We start from the raw sequence: 23,355 nt of genomic DNA on the forward strand, positions 1-23,355 counted from the left end.
ACTGATTCTTCCTTCTGTGATTGTTATTTATAATAATTTTAGAGGCCTGACGAGGTGAAAGTATCCAGTGTTTCTTGGCCCTTCGGATTTATCTTGTGACCCTTGAGGAGGACTTGACCCTCACAAAGGGGCCTACTCCTGTTTAGAAAATGAAAATAAAAACACTAAAGTACTGAGTTGACGGTGGAAACATGAACTGCATGTGAATGGCTTCAATTAACTACACAGATATGATAAAAAGGGCTGGAAGCTCAAGGCAGAAGAAAACAATCGATTCAAAAAAATTTGCAATAAACTCTTACATTTTATTGTTTTCTTTTTAATTGGCTCATCTCTTTACTTTCGGGCTTTTAGTTCGGCACAGACCAGCCAAGCAGCTCTGTCAGATCTAAGCCGTTTGTAAACTGTGAGGCGAGTGATGTAAGGGACAGCGTTCTGGCTCCGCTTTGGTTTGTTATCTCAAATTGTTTTGAAATCATAGCACATTAAAATCATTTCATCATCCACAAATCAACAAGTTTCCTCGCCTTCGGGTTTTGCACCTGCCAGCCAATGTGAGTCAAACATGTGCATTTGTCGTCATTCACACCTTTGAGATGCCAACACCTCGGAGAAGAATGTCGACCAGAGATGGAGCTAAACTGCTCTGCCAATCTCTTTATAGTTGGAGCCAATCGCTTTCACTTTTTTCTTGTTTTTTTTTTCCTCTGGCTCGTGTCTGTCATTTTCTTTTATCTCTGTGCAGTGTATGAAAGGAAATGATAAGAAACAGACAGATAGGTCATCTGGATACAACATGTCTCTGCACAACCACAACAACGTGGCTGCTCCACTCACTTGTTCTACACCCGCTTTCCAAATCTGCCAGGGGGGAAACGTGGGGCATAATCCAGTACATACGCTGTCTGTTTGCCACAGGTCAGGTGTCAGCCCACAGACTTGCATAGCATGTGTCATTTCAGTGAGATCCAACTCTTTTTTTTGTCATCAGAGATCTTTACTTTCCGTACAGCTGTATAACACAGCTGTATTATAGAGCAGCAGGACTTGGCCACATCAGCAAATATAAAACCAAAGTTCAAACCAAAACCATTTCATTTCAGTTGAGTCCCTTCAGTCACTGGGTTGGTTTGTGGAAAATGTGTTTTATGCAAAATAAATCCCACAAAAGCTTTTGGGACTTTTGGAACCTTTGACCGTGCAAATATGTCCTGCTGACCAACTGCAGACCAACGTGACAGTGCCGACGAACCTCAGGGTCCAAAATGCTAGGAGCGATGGAGCACATAAACACTTCATTCAGACCTGGACTGAAAGGCCAGTCACACCATACAGTGGCAAAGCCAAATTCCTCCACTGGTTTTTTCGTAAAATATGTGGTTCTAGAAACTTTGTGACCAAGTGACCAGAGGGCTAGTTGGCGCACAACACCATGCTAACCACTAACTCGATAATTAGCCAAGAACATGCGAGTGCTAGTCAGTGACAATAGCTCCTTGACTTTCTCCCTAGTTTGTCTGTACTGAGTTGTTTACTCTCCCTGGAATTTAGTTCTTAGGATTGTAAGTCATCATTCAGTGTGTTATTGAAGACGGGGAGGAAAAAAAGCTCTCTGAGCTCTCCCCTGGTTGCAAATGGGTCCATAAGTTCTTTATTTAAAAGCCTTGAAAACTTTTATTTAAAAGATGTAATTGTCTCATAACTGTCAAAAACCATTCCTCCTTTATAGAGCAGTTTATACTCCAACAGAGGAGGTCAGCAAGACGGCTTGCTATTGATCAACAAACAAAATTGGTATCTCCAGTTCACCAGTGCAGACTTCAACGTAAAACGTTTGCACTGATTTACTTTGCCCTGGTCAGCGCAAACCTCTGTTTGCAGAGATTCAATTGACATGAATTGATTTTGCTTTGAAATTCCATCATGTTAAAACCTGGCTCAGACATGCTTCAGGGCACAAATCAACACAGTGAGTTTGACATCTGTTCAAACTCCACTATACGCTGTGACAATAGACCTCAGATCAAACCAACCACAGGTCTACCTAACGTTGAAGTCCAAAACAAAATAAAAATTATTAAAATATATACACGTGCATGCAAAACTACAGACAGGCCTACAGAGGCAGCTTTACAATGAAAATGGACTGTAGTTTGCCAAAGAAAACTCAGTCGATTACACCATCTCCTTACAACAAACTAAAGCATGTGCACATGTGTGAGACACATGGTTCCCCATCAGTGCTAAGTCAAGCATTGCTCATGCATTTTATGTATAATAAAGGGGCAGAAAAGAAACTGAGCCATACCTAAGGCCTCCTGTTCCTTAATCTGAATACAGGGTAACTCAAACATTAGCTCTCGTTCAGGGTTTCAGCCGTTCCTCAGCCCCCTCGGGTCCTTCTGGACAGACGTCAGGGAGCTCAGCACTAATCGGGTGGGAGATGTCCGTCCTCACCTCCAAGGTGTCGAAGGGATAGGGTTTCCCCTGTTTTCTGAACGTCAGACCTACAGAAGCCCGAGAGCGGCGTGATCAGTGCAACCAGGGAGCCCGTGTGTGCTTTCTTTTTCTTTTTTTCTCAGTCTCTTATTCATCCAGTCACAGTCACACCTTTTTCTTTTTCTCTTTGTTCATTCAGTCATCCACACACAGTCCTTCACCGTCTATTTATCGCAGTCTTTCAGTTCGCACTTTTTCTTTCGTTGTCTCCCTCGCTCCTTTTCTTTCCCACTAGCCAGACATTATCGCATGCAGGAGTAGGTGAAATGCTCAGAGGGCTTCTAGGATTTCCTGCCGCCTTCCTGCATATATGTCAAAGCACATTAGGGTCCAGCATCTGAATGCTCTGCTATTAGATCACTGTTAATGTGCTTTTAAATCACGCAAGTTGAATCATGTTTAAACTTACAGGATGGAGGCTTTTGTGAAGAGTTGTTTTTTTTTTTTCTTCCCTGTTTTCGTTTGTGCAGCTGTTTGGGGTTTTATGCCCTTCTGTTTCTGTCTCTGTCGGATATAGAGGGAACACAACAATTTGCTGTTTGGGCTGATTCTCTGCTCCATGTGCCACATTTGTTTCAGTGAACAAATCCAAAATGAAAGGGAATGATAGTTATTCTAACCCCAAAAATTGGAATTAGCCTTGGAAAAATGATTTGAAGGAAAGTTTGAGGACACATCAAGCATTATTTGTGACATGCCATGCCAACGCCTTAAATGGCTTAGAAACATCTTGTCCTCTTCTGTCCTTCTCTCCCTCCTTCTTTTACTGTTCCCCCCTCCTTTCTTTTTTTGTTGTCCGCTAAACCTGTCACTTTGATGAGTTGTGTGCAATCATCCCAGAGGCCGCTGGGCTTTCACCAGGGCCTCCGTCCTTCCTGGCACAGTGCAGCCTTTGATGTGGTTCCTTCTTTAGCTCCATGCAGGCAGACCTTGGCCCTGGCTGGCTGAACCCAAACCCAGTTTCTCTAATGTTGTTAAACACCACATATCAACTTAATGTTGCTCTTAGAGGAGGTGAGCACCTGGATGGTGGTGTTAGCGCCGAAATGCCTTTGTGTTGTAATTTCAAAGGACTGTCCTGAGCTGACCGCCTGCATGACCACCATCGGTGTGCTGGTGATGGGCTGTGTAATAATTCACAGGCAGCTCCCTCACTGCTGCAGCCTCTGGGAGCTGGCTCGGAGCCTCGGCAAGATGATTTGAAGTATGTTTGGGACCTGAAAATAACAGTGCTGAGATGTTTCTAAGAGGCTGCGGTATGGGTACAAGGCTACTTTTCTCTGTTGTTGATTCTTGGACAGTGGAAATGATGTAAGTCTAGAATCAACATATGTTTGCTTAGTGTATAAATATATTCAACAACTTAAGATACAACAGACAAAATGAGAACTAAACATAATTTCTTGTCTGATAAAAGAGAACTTCAATACAACTTAATGAACTCTGCACAACTTATTAGTACAAGGTTAATATTATTAGAGACAAGTACAAAGCACTAAATGGTTTCGGCTTTGCTTGGCCTCGGGGCCAGCTGTGAACGAGTACCTCACTACTGCACATGATTACAGCTTGCTATATGAACTGTGTCCTAATCCTGGTGGACAGCTGAAATTAAAGCCAGGTATGGCCCTCTGCCTTCCCAGCATTCCCTGTGATAAAACTCCTCCCCTGCTGAGAACAATCAGTTGTTTGTGAGCAAAATGCATTTCCAGAAGAGTCTCCAGCAGCGGCGTGCTGTCAGGACAAACAAGGCCAGCAGTGATTGACCATTTAAAACTAAGAATGGACATCAGTTCGTAACGATAATGAGGTAGAAGCGATACATTGCTTCTTACATCTTAGACCTGGTCCTAATTTACTGGGAGATAGGTTGGCTAATTTCAAGGGCGTGGCTGTGTCCCACTGACAGTGGCTGGGACTTGTCAAGAAGAGAGGGGGAGCAGCATTTCTTGGACGTTTGTGCATGTGCATCGTTGATAATCCTGATATCTTTGACTGGTGACTAGTTAAAGCTAACTACAGACAAGCTCGTCCACCGTTCTGAGATCAGTTGTATGTGTGTTTATCTTTTATACACATGTGCCGATGTGTGTGGAAACTGTACTTGCATGTTGGAAAATTATTTCAAGTCTTCTAGCAAGTAAACAAGCAAATAAAAAAACTCTGTGGAGGGTTTGGCTGCTTCTTTGGCTCTGCTTACCTGTCTGTAAAAGTCACCACATGCCACTGGTGTCTGGTCTGTGAGGATAATGTATTTCTTTTAGCAAGTAGGACTTAACATGAACAGATGTTTATCTGATCACATTCATCTCTTCCCCTTATGGACGCAACTTAACTTCATAAATATTGAGAGTTGTTTTGAAATATCAGGAGGGGGAGTGCAACCTGTGTCCATCTCCTGGGTAAGGGAGGTAGCTGTATATGCTTAAATGAAAATATCAAGTTCAAGATGTATTGACTCGGACAGTTTCATCTTCTCTAAGGTTTGAATGGAACCACAGTTACCCACGGCTTGTTGTTGCCGTGGGCGGAGATGGAGAGAGAGCATTTTAAAGTAGTGATTAAACTAAACCTAGAAGAGCAGCCAACACATGTGAACAGTAATCTGTAATTTAAGTAAACTGATGTGTGAAGAACGGGTGTGGCCATATTAAGGAATTATGTGGTAGAATTTCAGATAATTAAAGGCCGTTCACTGTCTCTGTAAGTAGGGTGGTTGAAAACCCACCGTGGTCATTTCATTTATACAATTTACCCAATAAAATTAATGTTTTACTTACACTTCATAAACTATTGTTTAATCTTTATATTTTAGTGTAGATAACTGTCTCATAAAATAATGTTATCTTGGGACTAATTTAAAGGGTCCTATACAGGTGTGTGGAATTAGCAAACAAAAAGTTAATTAGTTTCATCTGGGACAGGGTTTTTTCAAGCCAAGATGTTGAACCAAGAGAAACAGTTAAATAGTAAAGAGAGAGAAATAGTAAAATCAATCAATCAATCAGTCATCAATGCCTAAATGATTAAGGTAAAATAGTTTTAAAGTTGTCATATTAACCAGCCTTTCCTGTATTTTTCCACAGTAAGCTACCATATCTGTAACCTAACCTATGTTTAAGGTAACTTCAACAGTCCAACTTCAACAAGTAACATTAATCCCACATCTTATAATAGTGAATAGATAGTTCCCTCCTGTGAATGTTGTGCTTCGTGTAGTTATCTGCATATATCCTTGCATTAAATTGTTATTAGTCTATTTTTTATATTGATACTTGTTATAGTCTTTGCCTTCGTGCACCAATTAAAAAAAAAAAAAAAAAGTTTTCTAAAGTCTTGCGTTAACGCGCAGGAACAGTAGTTCACCTTGGCGCGTGGCAGCGGTGTGGCAGTGAGCGGGTTAAAGCTGACAGTGTGACCGTCCTATCAGTGCTCCTCGGTGCAGTCCCAGCCCACCGCCTCCTGCCTCCGTCCCAGCAGAGAGCCGGGGCTTGTGTGTCTGTGTGTGTGTATGTGTGTGTGTGTTTGTGTGTGTGTGAGTGTGTGTGTGAGTGTGTGTGTGGCTGTTTGTCATCCCGGCAGGACACACTCCATGAGAAACAGCCCGCTCTCCCTCAGACTTGTTGCTGCCTTGTCGGGGTGTATTGTTTGTTTAACAGCCCCGCGGATATTTTAACTAAAACCGGAGGAGCCTCGTGTTTCTTTCTTTCTTTGTTTTTCTTTCTTTTTTTATTGTCTCGGTGGTAACGAAGCCCCGCGTGCTGCAGATCGCACCGGCGGTAAGGAGCGCACAAAACACGGTAGGATCCTATGAACACTGACTGCTCTTCAGACTGTTTTGGTCCGCTGCCCTGTGTGTGAAAAGCCTCTGGACTTCGGTGACCCTTTTTCAGGCGTGTAAGTCGGTGAGTTACGAGCGCGGTGCGGGTTTTGTGTTCAGAAGTTGTGAGAAAATCGGGATTTGGGAGTTGTGTGCGTTTTTGGGTCCATGCGTCTCCGTCGTTGAGCGTCAGGGTGTCTGTCCAAGATGTTTGACTGGAAGCGGAGTAGGTTCATGTCAGAAAGACTCGCTCTCATTTTTCCCGTCAGTGATTTCTTCATAGAGCTGATGATAGTTCACTGAAAAGTAGTAGAACTATTGTTTTTTTAATGCGTAGATCCATAAGAAAACTATTTATTTACTTTTATTTCCGTAAAGACATTATTAACAATTGTCATGAACTTGTTTGTTCTTTTTTTTTTTTTTTTAATAACCATCCCCACGTTGAATAACCCTAACCCTAATGTGACTTACCTATCATCAAGATTTATGTCAGCCCTTAAAAAGCAAGCAAATTAAGTTTAAGTGCTCTTCCCATCCACTCCATCTCTGAATCTGGTGGAAGAATAAATTCTTTATCTGCTGTCTTGTGTGTAATTTATATGTTTTGCCTACAGCCTGAAAGCAGGCTGATGTAAATACTGGACAAGGCAGGAATTTGCTTTACCTTTTCTGGGAGGATGTTTTACATTAACTGTTATAGAAATGGTCTTAAAGTAGATAAAATGTACTGTAATATACCTTTTAATATGATTAAGTAAATTTGCTTCCTTTCATGTACGTATAAGCTATTTTAACATATTAATAAGGAGCAAATTAGGGTACTAATTCTTACTTAGTAATCCAAATGTCCTCCCAGTGAATGTGTTGGACATCTGGGTTGATGGAATGATAAAAAAAAAAGGGCAGGTTGACTGACTCGGTGTGTTCACCTAATTTACCTTGAGACGCAGTGCTGTAGCCTTGAGGCAGCACCATCAAATTGGTATGTTTAACAGCCCAGCTGTGAAGAAGTACCCTGAGGGGGTCAGATATGTCCAATATCTCTCCTGACAACCAGAAACATGTCAGAGAGTGTGTGTCCTACGTCAAACATGCACGTACAAAAGCAGGGACGACTGCCAGTTGTTGTTGATGTTATTATTATTATTAGAAGCAGTGTGGTTATTAACCATCTCTTGACTGATTCCTGGTAATTACTGCCTATTAGTTTTAATTAAAGGGATGCAGGGTGCCTTTCCTTGTGTTGCGTAGCCGCCTGTCGCCTGAGGTCTCCTCAGCTCTCTCGCACCCCGTAATCATAAACTTCACATAAAAGACAGCAGAAGAAGAGCGTCGTCATCACCTGCGTTATACCAATCCCCTCGCCCTGGGAATCATTATACATGTTGCTTTTTGATCCACTGACTTGGTTATTATAAGGTTTAATGCACTTAATAATTCTTGTGACCAAGGACATGTGGGCTCTGAGGGGGACTAAGTCCAGCCTCATCCCTCCTGGCACATGTAATCCCTGTAAAGCTGCAGGTTTGGTGCTGCAAATAAGGGGGAAATGACACGTCAGCACATTTTGGAAGTCTAGGCAGAGTTTGACCTGTTGGGTTAAGTGTGAGTGATAATATAGGATTCAGAGTCAGTCAATTTCATGTTCCCTTTTTACTAAAAATGGAGAAACTCAGTTTGTTTTGCCGTATCATGAGGTGGAGCTTTGACATTTCTTTTTGCTGTCCCTCAGCTTTCCTTCCCCTGCTCCTAAAACATTTTTCAGACTTGACTAAATGAAAGATAATTATCGCCTGATTAATGCATGGCAATCCAGATGCAATACGCCCGAGACAAACAAGAGGATGAGGTACAGATATTCAAAGGAGAAAATCTAAATTCTGCTGCTTGACACACTGCTCCATTATCCCCCTCCTGGTTGCTGTGGCATTACCTTCTTTTTTCTGTTACCCCTGATTTCTCCCAGGCTACACTTGCTACAGAGCTAATGTACTTAAATTCAGTTATTCTGGCTCTTTGATCAGGCTAAATTCCCTGTATAAATAGATGCTACAGTGGAGACATTTTTGAGCCTCAGTTCCAGTTGTTCATGGCGCGGCTCGGTCCAGCTGTCAGCTTTTATTTTGAAGAGAGACACAAGACCCTGCTTGTGTCCGCACAGACTACCCTAGATGTCTCACCTGCCTGTCAGCGCTCTGCATTGGTGCACACACACACACACACAGTGTTGAGGCTAAATTCCTTTAGATCCAAACAACAGAAAGAAACACTTGGTTGCACATATAAATTGCAGTGTGGCACCAAACCTCATTCTCTATTTACCATTTTTTTTTCAAACTTGATCTCCATTAAACTTTCCTGTTTCCATCTAGCCTTTTTAAGTCATTACGGGCTCTTGACAGCTGTGGGAGCCAGACTAATGACTTCATCTGGATTTCCCTCAGCACTCTGCTATTCTGAGCTCTCCGGGGCTCCGGAGTTATTCTTCCTCTCCGCCCCTTTTCTCAACCCCATCCTCCCAGCCACCCTTGACCCGACGGGGCTGTTGTGCTCATGTTTCACCGCTCACTCATGTGGAGGTGTCACAGAGCGCATTGGTCGCATACGCCGCATGTCTTTCTCTTGGAGTCGGATGGGAAAAACAGACTAGTGTGATGTATCGCTTGGCGCTCAGATGCGAGCACGTCCATTTTGCGGAGAAATATTTTTCAGGGGTAAAATGAAAACCTGTAGAGCTGAAGGTGCCTGATTTACTTTTAGAATATAATTGAATTCAGTCTAAACATAAGAATTCAGGTTTGGTTTAATGTTCTTACAGCTTCAGTGACACTGACTTTGAATTGGGATTGTGACAGTTCAAAGGAATCATATTTCACGGCATATGGGTTCAAAGGACTACAGTAATCAGTTTAGGTCTGCAGCATGTGAAACATTCTCAGCGTCAGCAGCCTCTAGTTCAGGGTTTTATCTCTTGATGGCATCACAGATAGCAGAGTCTTGGCTCTGTCTTCACGCATCAACAGTGAGTTATTCACAACACACCAGTTGTCCAGTTGTGGCAGCTGTGATCCTCTGCTTACACCGAACATCTCAAACAAAGTTTCTTAATAAGCTGTTTAGTTGTTTTTACCGTCTCCATCATATTAGAGCAAAAACAAGTGGTCAAATAATCTGTAAGTTGATCTACAAAAAAAATAAAAGTAAATCAAAAATAATTTTGATAGCCAGTTAATGGTTTTGGTGGTTAAATCTGCTAAAAATGAAATGATGATCCATCTACTCTAAAGCACTAATCACTTCACCTATATTTTTTAAATATTGTATAACAAGTTCAATATTGACAGTAAGTCTGTCACCGCTGCTGTTGCCTTTCAGATCTGCACAAGTTTCAGCTGGTTCTCTTAAAGAAACACACCCTTCCTCATTCTCTCTCTCTGTCTCCCTCACTCACGCCCTCACTCACTTCAGTTCAATTCAGTTCATTATGCTTTATTGACATGAATGTCAGGTGAACAAGGCTGAAAAGCATCGAGGACAATACAGTTGCATGTCCTGTCCGTCTCCTACTTTAATCTGTTGCTTTTCACTGTCATCTCGCTCTGTAAAGTTTGGAATTATTAGGATGAGGATTTTATTGTATTGATCACATTTTCAGAGGAAGTGCATCTGTGGCTCCACCTCACCTGTGGTGCAGTGACCACAGACTCTTTCCTCAGCTGGTAGCCAGGACATGTTGCGTCGTCCTCTCTCTATGGTTAGAGACTGTGGCCACCGAGTCTGCGTTTGGTCAGGATCTGTCTCTGCCTTGTATCTCTGACAGGAAAGAGATACTCTGCTAATTTACATTCATGGTTTAGGGCCAGATAGCCATTAAGTTTGTTTTGAGTTGTAGTTTGATTCGTCCCATGTTCCAGATAGGCATCTTTTGTTAATTTAATAATTTTGTTTATTCTGACTGGTGGTTGGAAAGCAGTGCTGGACTGAGCAGTATTGGGTGTGATCAGTAAGTCTTCTTTGGGGTTCAGTTCTTGGGTTTGTAGTACCCGCTGTAGGTTTGTAGAATGATTATTTCATCCTGGCTCACGTTGGGTTTCTCTCCACTGTGGGTCTGTAGTTTTGGGCTCTGATCCAACAGCACAACCCACCTCGACCCTGCATCACCTGTGAAACACAGCTCAGCCTCTTTTGAAGCGCATCAAGCATATCACAGCACAAAGCTGTCTTCCCCCTTGCTTTGCTAAAATAGCCCACAGAATCTCATTTTCACGTTGCGGTCTGCTGTGAGTATTTTGTAATTTAAGCCGAAGCATCGGGGCTGAAACTGTAGCATAACATGAACCTTCTGTTTTTTCTCACTGTGGAACCATTTTTTTTTTTTTTTTAGAGCCTCCTAATGCAGGAGTGTCCCGTGCTTTGTAATCTATATGAACACTGCCAGCTCATGCTGGGTCTTATTCATGCTCCATAAATCATATTGATCTGAAATGGCCCCTATTTGAACAACGTTTGCCAAATATTTCAGTGCTGAATCAGTTAATCAAAAAAAAGAACTTCTTCCTAACTTTATTACGGAGGCGTCTTCTTTCTTTTCCTTGCAAGACAAGCCTAGTTTTTTTTTTGCTGATGACAGTATCAGCATTTGTTTTCATTTAAAATCTAATCATTTGCCTGACCTCTTATTTGTAGATATATAGCAGAAAATTACAATTAAGTGCTGCTGAGAAAGAGGGGGAAAAACATTTTATATGTACTGAGTGGTAAAAGTAACTCATGTTCATTGCATTGGACACAGTTATAAGGAAAAATGTGTACTGTTGATGCATCTCTGTTAATCTTGGTTGGTAAAGTGCATATTTTGCGCTCTTGAGTACAGAGTTTCTTTAAGTGTGTGTGTCAACTTAGTGCCAAACTTGACATTGCACGTCAAATATTGAGCTCCAGTTCATGTGTTGACAGATCTTAGTTGAAATTGCTGCTTTCGAGAGGTTAAGAAGGCAACTTTTTTTATTTAAACGTTTTCGCATCTATAATGTCGTTAGTGTGTTTCCCAGTTATTTTTGCTGAGTGTGCGGTTTTACTGAACCACACTCATTTTTCTCAGGCGGTCTCTGTCCTTCTCCTCCCCCCTCACCCCCCCAGTCTGAATGGAAAAAGCTCTCCTGCTCAGTTTCTGAGGTCTGGTTGTTTTGGGGTTTTTAAAAGATTGTCCAGTTTAAAAAAAAACACACACACACAGAGAACCCAGTTGTTTTAGATTGAATCTCTGTTGTTTATTTTACTTAGATACCAGATGAACAGAGCACACATGCGCACAGCATCTCACCAGCATTTCACCTGGGTGTAGTCCAGTCGTCATCTGTCAGTGCCCTGTCCAGCCCAGCTCTGTGTGGGAAGAGACCCAGTGGCCAGTTGAGCAACATGAAAGGCTGAGATCATTCACATGCTTGGCTCCTTTATCTCTTTCCTTCCCTGCTTGCTTGCTGGTTTTACTACCCTTATTTTCTTTTTCTCTGACATTATTAGGTTTCTCTTATATTAAATTATTGTCTGTGAACAGTTAGTATGAAAGAGTTTTGTGTCCAATTTAAAAATAAATGCCCATTTTTTTCAGATCAACAGTTCTTTTCCTGACAACTAATAGATATAGATTAGAAAATTGAATAATCTGTTTAAAGGAATACATGAATTGTTTGGTTGATGTGTATAAAAAACAAAGTGTAAAAAGTATAAAGCCCTTCATTTGTGAACTGTTTCCTATTTCCTGGTGTCCCTGCTGGTCATCTGCTAACCTCATGGTGCAATAGGATTCCAGAAAGTCACTGCTCCTGTTGAAGAAATAACCAAGGCCACAACTCCATGTATAAACCACCTATTCACTTTCATGCTTTTCCTTTTTGTACAGAATAAACAAACAAGAAGAAGAAGGAGGAGGGTTTTTTTCAGCCAGACAAGCTGTTCCCCTGCTCCCAGTCTAAGGCTGCAAAGCTAAGGCTGCAGACTAACCTGGTTTCTCTTTGTTTTCTTCTTCTCTCTCAGAGGAGTGACAGTGTTCCTGCCAGGCCTGCTGGGAGAGGACCATGGCCCTGAGTGATGCGGGCGGAGACCCTCTGGCCCTCAGTAACGGAGGGCACCATTCTCTCAGTGCCAATGGAAATGCCCCTTCAAACACCAGTACACCAGTCAGCAACGACCAGGACCCTCTCACAGCTGCCTGTAGTAGAGACTGCCTCACAGCAGATGGAGATGAAGATGTTGCAGTCAAGGATGTAGCGTCTAAAGTGCAGCAGCAGCAGCAGCAGAGATCACAGAGAGCAAACAGACCGAGCCAAAACGGCGGGGTGGTCAAACAGAACGGCTCCCTGAGGAACCTTCCCCCATCCTCCTCCGCCTCTTCCTCCCCCGCTGTCACAGACTCCCAGAGGCTGGCCAAACGCCACCTTCCCTCTACCCTTTCCCCATCATCCTCCTCTCCTCCCCTCCAGCCCCCACCACTTTGCTGCCCGCACTGTCACTTCCACTCCACCCTCTGCTGCCCCTGTGGACAGCAAGAGTGCCCACTCTTTCAGAATCCAGGCACAGGCCCAGGGCCTGGCTCGGTTCCCCACCCTGGGACCACTTCGTCCTGCCCGTGCTGCCTCTCTGCCTGCACGTACTCTCACCCCCATCCTCCTCACTCATCCTCCCCTCTGTGTCTCCATCACCACCACCACCACCAGCGCTGGCAGGAGCACCTCCAGAGTCATACACATGCTACTGGAATCAGGTACGGAGAAGGAACAGTCACTGTGATGTTGATATTTTTGTCTTAACAACAAGGGGAGACTAGGTATTGTTTAAAGTTTCAGTACTGGTCCTAATGTCATTAAATGAATCAATTATGAGAAATTCCATTAGTTACAACCCTAAATGGATCACTGTTTATTTTTGCCATAACGCAGAGAAACTATAAAAATACATAACCTGGAAAAAATATAGTATCACATTATTATTATGATTTAAATCAGGAAATATCTCATCAGAGAATAAGTAAAGTAAGAATTTGACTAGTTTGACATCTGCTTTTCTTAGTTTTTCTTAGTTCTACACATTTTGGTCAGTACTCATATTTGACTGTGGAGGCACCTCTGGCATCACACGAGCAACTGATTACCACCAAAGATGTTTCCAGAGGAAGCCGAGAACTTGAGTGTGGCTGAAAACAGAAGCCACCAAGTCTTTTCCAAGAGCGAAGCTTATGTTACAAACTTTGTTTTCTTTGACACTGTAAAATTGTCGGCGTTTTCCCTGTAACAGTTGGAAACTACTCATTCAAACATTTTGTGACAGGACTGAAGTGTGTCCGCAAGCCCAATAATTTTTTTTTTTTTTTTTTTTTTGCCTACTTCAGCATGTGTGCTGTGTCTTTACACTGCAAGGGTTAGCAGAGCTGTTCCTCTTAACCCTTTATAGACTGTGATTCAGATGAAGCTCAAGCTCCTGGAAGCATGTACAGCCCCCCCCCCCCCCCAAACTGTATGTGGAGATTTGAAGCATATACAGTAGCTCAGGTTTTGACCCACACTTGACATCCTTGTTCAATGACACCGGTGTTTTGAAATTGGTTCACTTGGAAATATTGCTGTTTAATTGTGTACTGATTTTTTTTTTTTTTTTGGAGCCTTGAGCACAAGTTTGTATGGCTTGTGTTTGTGAGACCCGACTGGGTGTTTGGATAGAAAAAGCCAAAGCAAAGTTTATCCACAAGACGAGAGAGGACTTTTCCTTAAAGTTTTCCTTAAAATTAAATGAAATCTGCATGCAAGCGCACACACACACACATAAATATCAGTATATATACACATGTGGTGGCCATGCCTTCTCCACTCGAAACAGAATGTTAGCATTGAACTCATTTGTTGGCAAACTCCTCTTTCTTTCCTCAAGTGATCCATTTTTAGTGAGTTGGTTCTTTCCCTTTTACTCCAAAACCGCAGGCCTTCCACCGCATTTGAAACTGGAACCATTTAATGCCTTGCATAATCATTTGCATAATCCTGTATTTACCATCTCCACGGAGAAGGGGAGGCAGGAGGTGAAAACTTTGCAGAAGTAATTATTTACTCATGTCCGCTCCTTTTTATGGTAGCAGCTCGTTGTGGGGATTCGGAGTTGCATGGGACTTTATTTCTTCTTACTTCTCGACATGGAATTTTCCTCGCTCAAATTAAGTCGGATCTCCCCTCATAACTTTAGTTAGAAAGGGGGGCGTTGTGGGTGGCGTTGAAAGATGAGGTTTGTGCAGCCACAGCGGGTATGTACACCGAACCTGGTGTGCACACATTAAACTCTGGGTGGGCATAGAGACGCAAAACAGGATTGTGTTGCAGGCATTTCCATGTATTCACTGGCATCTGTTTTTTTTTTCTTCTCCCTGAACTCCACTACTTTCACTTTTTTTTCTTTCTCAGTTTTTCTCTTAACTCTATTAACACTCACTCTTTCTTCATTTCCACTCTCTCGCTCTCGGTCTGTCCCTCCCTCCTCCGTCTCTTGTTCCACATCAGAATGGAGAGCAGATGTGGCGTGGGACGTATGTGTCTCTAACGCTGAACTGCTCTCTTATTTACCAAACAGGTCCCTCTTGTTCAGCGATGACAGGTTTGAATTACAGGCCCTGGGTTTGCTCCAAGACTGCATCCCCAACTCCCCCCTTTCCTGTACAGTGGTGTTTATGTGTATGTGTATGTGTATGTGTGTGTGTGTGTGTGTGTGTGTGTGTGTGTGTGTGTGTGTGTCAGATGGTGAGATTAGACCTAGGAAACAATATACCTGCCTCAGTTGTGTAGCTTTGCCCTGAACCCAAACGTTAACAAAAACCTTCAGACCTCGTCTCCTTTTTTACTCCAGTCCTTCAGCCCTGTACTGAGGGCTGCTGGAGTTTGGTTGTTAAATATAACCTACACACACACACACACACACACACACACACAAACACATGGACATAAACCAAGGTCCTATATATTCCTAATACCCTCGATAATTTGAGGGTATGGAGTCAGACAGGATGGTGTCAGATATCAGTTTGATCTGCCTCAGGCCTGTGATCTGCCAGATTAGCCGAGGGATTACATCTGTGATCACAGCACACTTTACGTCTCACACACGCTCTCTTACACACAGTGATAAGTCGTAACATTAGCTCTTTGGAGAGACCTTTTTATGCGTGTTTCACAACAGGGCGAATTTTATGCCTCTGTTCTCAGCTTCACAAAACATTAATCCACTTACAGAGATTAGCCCATACTTTTGTTTCCTAAGTTTTCTATTTTGAGAATGATCGAAAGCCTGCGGCTCTTGGAAAAGGTGAGGCACAACTCAGCAGTTTACTGAAGGGTGGCTCAAAAAACAGATTCAGCCATCCATCATATATCTCTCTCCTTTTCTCTCTCTCTCTCTCTCTCTCTCTCTCTCTCTCTCTCTCTCTCTCTCTGGGTCTGTTAGAAGCATTAGGAACATGTCTGTGTCTCTGCTGTAAGATTATCTCTCACAGCCATTTTATGTGTATTATTTAAGATTGGAAGGAAGCAGAGTGTCCTTGGGGTGTCAGCTGTTTGGCCTGGGTCAGATCAGTGTGTGCCAGCAGGTTTAAAGGCTTCAGGTGAAAGCCTCTAAGCCACTGTGGAAGTGTGGAAACGGTAGGACCCCCCCCCGTTTCCCCTGTGCTGGATCTTTGAGACGTTGTACTAGTGAATGTGTGTGTTAGCTTTCACAGACACTCGTAAGCTCTTACTTTCAACACTTAAGAGTAAAAGAAAATGTTAAATTTAGGTCTTTAGCACCCAACAATGGGGGTTAGTTTCCTAATTCAGTTGGAAGACGATCAATCACTGCTGTTGAGCAAAGCCCCGGGCATACAATCCAGAAGTGTTCATCTGGAGTTAAGTATGCACACTTAGGCCAGAGCTACAGTTTCAAGACTCTGCTTGGGGATTTAAGTGCACACTTAGGGTACATGCAGTCCAGAATGAGAACGGTGTCAGGAAAAAAGAACTGTAACACAGATTGTGCGTGGCTTCGAGGCACGTGAGGTTGAGCCAACCTGCTTGTACCTGCACCGATGACCCCGCAACAGCCACCAAACAGCTCACTGTCACTCAACCATCCGGGGTCACAGCGAGTATTTAACCTCACTCTCTGCTCTCCGGGAGCCTCTTGCAATAGCTCTAGTTGTTTATGGCAACCACAAGTTTGGTTTATATTCATGCCTTGTCAGATAGCGAGAATTCCTCCATCTCACTCCCTCCGACGCGGTCTTAGGAAAGGTCAGCTTTTATTATCAGCAACTTCGAATTTCGTAGTATTTGCAGGCGGCAGGTGGTTTGGTTGCTATGACACGTGGGAGAAGCTGTATGAAAACATAACAACTCCAAAGTGCTGAGCGGTTCATCATGTGTAATTTAGCAACTTTTTATCAGTTGGATGGGGCCGAATATTTTCTTTGGACCATATGTGTCTGCTCTGTGTGGACCTTCCTGTGGTTCATAGCCTTTTACTGTCAGACAGTCACAAGGCTCAACCACCAAGGGTTTATCTGAAAGTGATCTGTGTGTTTTAGGGTGCCAACTTGACAAGGCTTTGCACATTATCAAGAATAACAACTGTCTGCAGGGACTTTGGGGTGGGTGTGTTGTGTGGTTTCTCAATCGTCTGGACCAAATAAGGTCTTCTGGTTCATGTTGGTGATCTATGTTGCTTGTCTTCAGAGAAACATTTCTATTGTGGCACTATGTGAGTACCGGGGGTCAGCCTTTATCCCCTCTGGGTGCAAAATCTTCAGATTAACGAGTGAGTCTTTCTTACGAATGCAGTGCACATACACACAAACTCGCATGCCTTCACATCTGTTTTGAAGCTCCTCAGACACCGAGCGTTTGCTGTGTTGAACACGGTTTTTCACCTCATGCATACCTCCACACAGGACCAACAGAGTCGGGTCAAAGAAGAGCTTTTTCTTCCCTGGGGGAACCGTTCATCACCTTCTTTGACAGTTAAAAAGACTTTTACATGAATATTTTAGGCATTTAGCTGAGTTTCTGCTTCAGAACAAATAATGGGTGCAGCAGCAAAATAAGCTCTGATTTGTCCATCATTGCAGAAGGATCACAGAACAGTCACTTACAAGAAAAGGGGCAGTTTTATTATACTGTTGATAGAGTTCGTCTGCATGAATGTATGTATTTGGTGTCTCCTAGGGCTTGTGTGAAGGCTCTGTGATGGATAGGAGAGATTTACTGACATCCTGTGAGTCTAATCCCCTCTGTACACATGGAGCTACAAGGTTAGCCCAGGATACATGTGTGATACATGCAAATGTCTCACAATTCACACTGCGTGTCAGGAGACAAACCAAGAGATAAAGTCCAAGGAACTCTGTGTAGACCTCCACGATAAAATTATGGACAGGCATAGATCAGGGCAAGGGTATAAAATCATATCCCAAGCTTTGAGTGTTCCCAGGAGCACAGTGGCCTCTGTAATTGCAAAATGGAATCACTAGAAGTCTTCCCAGAGCTGGCCATTGGGCCAAACAGAGTGACTGGGCAAGAAGGACCACAGATGGATGGTGAAGAACACAGCTGTCAGTCTAACAGAGCTTCAGAAGTCCTATGCAGAGCTGGGAGAATCCACTGGAAGGTTGACTCCATCAATCAGGCCACTTTAAGTAAAAGATGTTTGACAGTCTGCTTCCCTACAGTGGATCATGGTGGTGGCAGCATCATGCTGTGACAGTGCTTCTCAGTGGCAGGGACAGGGAGACTGGCGAGAACTGAGGTCCTTAAAAAAAACTTGCTCCAGGGTGATCTAAGACTCGGACAACGGTTTACCTTTGTGCACGACAGTGATCTGAACCATACAACACTGACTGTCCCGGAGTGTCCCAGCCAAAGCCCAGACTCTAACCCAATGTAATTCCTTTTGAGTGATAGGCCGAAACAGCAACTTTATCCATTTAAAATGAAATCGACAACACATGGAAGTGTTAAGCTTTCCCTCTTTACCTCCTCTACTTCCCTTCTTTTTCTTTATTTCTTGCAGCCATTTTCATCTCTCTCTCCCCCTCTCCCCTCCTCCTGTACCCCACTTGGTCGTACGATTTAGTTCCTGAGTATGAAGCAAATGCCATAAAAATAGCCATCCCAGATCAAAGGCCTGTGCTGTCCCATAAAGCAGTTTCAAAGCCTGAAGTGAGCACAACATTGTCATAACTTCTCATAAACTGGCTGAGCAGCTAGCCAGGCCTCAGCTGGATAAAGATGGCTTGTTGCTGCTGGCTGGTTAAGATTACTATCACACTTTGAAGAGGATAAACTGCTTCATGTGTCCAGACTGTGGCAAAATGTATTTGAGTTTGTAGGACTTCACTTTCTTTCATCCTTTCGGGGTGTACATTATAAACTAGCTAAATAAATGCTTGGCTGTTGACTGTTTGTGCTGGGTTGTGCAGAGTTGTAATAAGTGGATATTATCAACATTAGTTATTTATTTTTTCTGGCTTTATAATACAATGAATACATTTTCAAGTTGTATTCATAGAATATACCTGGTCATTCAGCAGGAAGCTCTAAGACTCTGGTTGCAATTCAGACTTCTCTAATTGGTTGTTTGCGGAAATGTAATGCTCTGCCTTTAAGAGAGGAGACTCGGTTCATTTTTCCTAAACAGGAGCTGTTTGTCATCGCGGCGTCAGCAGGCTTACAGATAAAACGAGCAGTGGCTATTTGAAAAAAAAAAAAAAAAAAAAGTGGCCTGGTGCGAACAAGCCTTTACTCTTCTTCCAAATGAGCTGATCAAAAACATCGTCACCGCTCACCAAAATAACCTCTCCTGCTCTGCCACATGTAAATCCATTAGTGAGTGCAGCAGCAGTGCAGTCAGTTTGTTGCTGGTCCTTAAAATGGCACAGTGGGAATCCCCTGAAGTTTGCTAAGAGTGTCCTGGAAGGCTGCTTTTTCTAATTTAATATTTACTACTATTAATTCATCAAAAGCCATATGTTTATCTTGCTGTGGTTTAAAAATGTAAAATATTAATTCAGATGGGAACAACAGACTGAATACTATGCATATGTGGGAATTGTGCTGACCCAAAATTAAATAGCTGACCTTGGATGTCCTTTGCTACTGATTACGGTTGCAACTAATGTTTATTTTCATTATCAATTAAGATCTTAATTATATTCTGGAGTAATTATGTAGTCAGTAAAATGTCCATCGCTGTTTCCCGTAGTCCAAGTGGACGTATTGAAAATTTCTCCCTGTGGGACATTGTAGCAGACTCCTTGACAGATCATGTGTTGTTTGAAAGCTGTAAGTCTATCTGTGCAAAGTGTTTTAGCATCCCTATCACTGGCTCCATAGCAAACTGCCACGTAATTCATTCTATAATCATTTGTAATTTGAGTGTGTGTGTGTGTGTGTATATATATATATGTGTACACCCGTTTTTCAGATAAACAAAATGTTTCTTATGAACCACAATTTTTTCTTTTTCCTCTGGTGCACTTTGTGAACTTTAACTTGGAATTTTCCAGACCCTGCACCCCCAGCACTCTCCCTTCCTACTAACACACACACACACACACACACTCACAGTCTCTCTCTCCCTCTCTCTGAGGGAGAAGGGAGGACAGGTTTTGACGTGGCCATCATCATTAATGCTGCTGGCCTCAGGGCCTCAACTGTTGCCAGGTTTCCTGAAATTATCTTGGTCAAAATAGCATCTAACATCACCTTTGTTCCATTTCCTCTTTATGAAATACAGTTGATCTTTCAGTCACAACTGATAAATGAGGTTGGAGCAACTGTCAGTGACACCAGGTGTCTTTATGTGACCAGACAAACCATGAGATGTCACAGCTCCAAAAGCAGAAAAGGAACAAAAAAAAAAAATCGGTGGAAAAATTTCTACCACATAAAGGTTAGCAAATGTTCAGAGAGGGAGTGTGCCTAAGAAAAAGAAAGAGAAGAGATGGTGACCCTGCAGCTATCATGTCCTCAGATAGCCTGTAGTCAGACAAAGCAGAGAGGAGAATAGATGGATGGTGTGGTGTGATGAGGTAAGAATGGAAAAAAATGGTGCTGAATGAAAAATGAACCTTCTATTAAAAAAAAAATTGACATCGCTCTTTTCTTTCCCTACTTTACCTCCTAATGAACGACATCAAAGTAACAGGCAGAGTGAAGCTACAGGCTGTGTGTGAGTTAGCACTAGATCATATGTCAGCAGAGGACTGAGCAGTTAGCGATAGAAGGGAATTTATGGCAACACAGTCCAGACGTATTGTGACAGTAATGTGTTTATTTTTTGGGGGCTTTACCGTGCTTAATTTCAAATGAAAACGTGATTGTAACAGTAAGGTTAGAGTGATGATTTTAGCTTTGAAGGATTCATATCCATTTATGCCTGTGGGGGACAGTTTATTAAAAAGGTCTCCACTTTGTGCAGGGTTCGGTGCAGCGTGTCTTTGTATTTGTTTTCACCTGTTCATAAAAACATTCATGACTATGCTGCCCACATGTTAATGTGTGGGTTAGACTTGTTATTACACAGATCACTGGCTAAAATGTCTTTCAAATGAGAAATGTTGCCTTTGCCCAGACATGTATCTTTGTCTTTTATGCATGTTGAAGCAGTTGGTTTACACAAACCCTTGTAATTAAATGATAGCTGAATGACTCATCTTGTTTTAATACGGCGCCTCAGCTTTAAGAGGGGAATACACTGTCTCAGATAAATGGGCTTTGTATTTGGAGAGGTGGAGCTGTGTTTTGGGTTGAGCCAAATTTTTCTCTGTGTAGTTCTTTGGGTTTTTTTTTTTTTTATTTCTCTCACAGTGACCATGTTTGATCAAAAGTCCTGCTCTGTGCAGGTCTGTTACATTTCTTCCAGTGCTAAACAGATGCCTGTGGGAGGAGGTTTAAGGGTCTTTGGTGCAGCAGCAGGTGTGAGCCATTGGTTCCACCTCTGGAGGTCTTTCTAGGAGAGCCCGCTGCCTCTCACTGACCACACATAACCACTTAAAGTTGGCTTGCTTACAGTTGCACTCAACCATGCAGTGTAAGGTTGGCAGGTTAAGAAGGATTTCTGGATTCAGATTTTCTGGCCGGGCACATTCATTCATCTGGAACGAAGATTCCTGCTGGCTGCTCTCCTCCAGTTACTCACTGTTTCTTTGATTTTCAGTAGAAAGTTGAACTAATCACATAAATTGCTTTAACTATGGATTTTAATAGCCCGGGATCCAGAATGAGCTTACTCTCACCCTGGGCCTCTACAGCTTTAAAAAGAACTACTCCTTTAAAAATAACTATTTTGCTATGTGAAGACCTGCACCAGGTGCCCCACCCCCCACTCTTTCCTGTGCTCAGCCCTGGATCTGTGAGCTTAAAGTCATAAAGATGAGATGTGGAACAGCCCTAATAAAGACGTCACGCTGACTGACAGCTTGTAACTATTGGCTACAGTGCTCAGGTTCTGCCTGTATGCCTGGAATTTGTGTGCGCCCGTATTTCACCTCCAAGAATTCAGGGGAATGGCAGGTGCAACCAGAAAAGGCCATGCTCACCACTGATGCAGCCAGCCAAAAAAAAAAAAAAAATGGATACACTTACAACAATTTTTCTGCTGCTGCAGAATGTAGATAGGATCAGATTAGACCAGTCGATCGCAATGAAATTAATCAGCAACAGAAGAACAAACATTCCCTCGCTTCAGCTTCTTATTTGTATAGATATCCTCTTCTTCGTCTGATGTGATCATAAACTTAATTAGTAATTTGTCACATGTATTTTTTACTATTTTCTGACATTGCACAGGTCATAAAATAAATTCATCAATTGCAAAAAATAACTGGAGAATCAAATTTCTGACATTTTTGCTTGCAATACTACTCAATTTAAGTAATTCATAAACTATCAAAGTCAAAATAGTTTCTGTCTTGATGGACTAATGTTTGCAGCTCTGAAATAGCTTAGGTTGAGTTTAGGTTGTGTGGTGATATCTGGGGCATGCCAGGTACTTTACACTGAGATGCATGCAAATAAATAACAGAATTTCCACTAACAATTACTGCACTAATTCCGTGCAAACGCGTCTCTGTTTGTTCTTCCTCCGTGTGATAATGAGCGGAGAGTGTCCCCAGCTGACCTCCATTTAAACTTTGTGTTTAAACGGCACAGGCCTGATCCAGTGTTTATTGGAGGCCTGTTGGAAACGTGATGCCCTGTGAATCACACTGTGTTACTGCTGAAGCTAATGTACCTCAGGAAGGTTTCCTGTAACTTATTATCAACACCGATCCCTGCTTTATGATGCAACATAGGCCTTTGGATTTGATCCCTGAGAAATTAGTTTCACGATTTCTTTCCTATATTTATATTTGTCGGATTTGAGGTTACAACAGTCTGAAGAAATGTGTTGGAAAGTGTCCACTTTATATCACTTCTTTGGAAATTCTTGTTGGGTATTTTTGATTTCTATAGAGTTGTAGCTATAAAAGTGTTTACACTATTAACAGAACAGTTTACACTAACTCTAACCATCACTCTATATAAGTAACTCACTTGTCCTGTGCAACTTAAAAGGCTGACACATGTTGAATTGTAGCTACTTTATCCTCAGCCCCATTTAGAGTGTATCGTCTACATATAAATATATTCAAACTTTAACTGCTGTCATTCAAACATTCACTTTATTTATTGAACTGCTTCTATTTCACAAACCATTAGCTCTGATGTAGTTTTATCCTCTACCCCATGGGTCTATTTAATATTTACAGTCTTATTAATGTCATCCTACCATACACATAGCCTCACTTCAGGGGATTGTTAATATCCCTGTTAGTATTCTGCTTTAGCCATAAGAGACTTTGTGTAAATATACACACACAGGCCTACTTATCAGGCACAGTGCAGTGTTTTTCTGCCTTACTAGTCCCATGATGTCATTTGGATGGGAGCGCTGGTAGCCTGGGCCTATTTCGAGGCTAGGTCGAG

General features: G+C 42.4%; 1 protein-coding gene across 5 annotated transcripts in view; it reads left to right on the forward strand.

The window, feature by feature from the left end:
- Positions 1-23,355, forward strand: part of disp1 (dispatched homolog 1 (Drosophila)) — a 92,317-nt gene that overhangs the window by 57,035 nt on the left and 11,927 nt on the right. For 3 of the 5 annotated variants that reach the window (XM_041063981.1, XM_041063984.1, XM_041063982.1), the window contains one exon: positions 12,359-13,085. In XM_041063981.1, the coding sequence (XP_040919915.1) occupies positions 12,400-13,085 (686 nt within the window). In that variant the 5' untranslated portion in view covers positions 12,359-12,399. Of the gene's footprint in view, positions 1-6,086; positions 6,405-12,358; positions 13,086-23,355 lie in introns of those variants that run through there. The other 2 variants (XM_041063983.1, XM_041063985.1) reach the window with 2 other exon arrangements.

The sequence above is a fragment of the Toxotes jaculatrix genome, chromosome 19 (genome assembly GCF_017976425.1).
Source record: "Toxotes jaculatrix isolate fToxJac2 chromosome 19, fToxJac2.pri, whole genome shotgun sequence".
Taxonomy (NCBI): Eukaryota; Metazoa; Chordata; class Actinopteri; family Toxotidae; genus Toxotes; species Toxotes jaculatrix.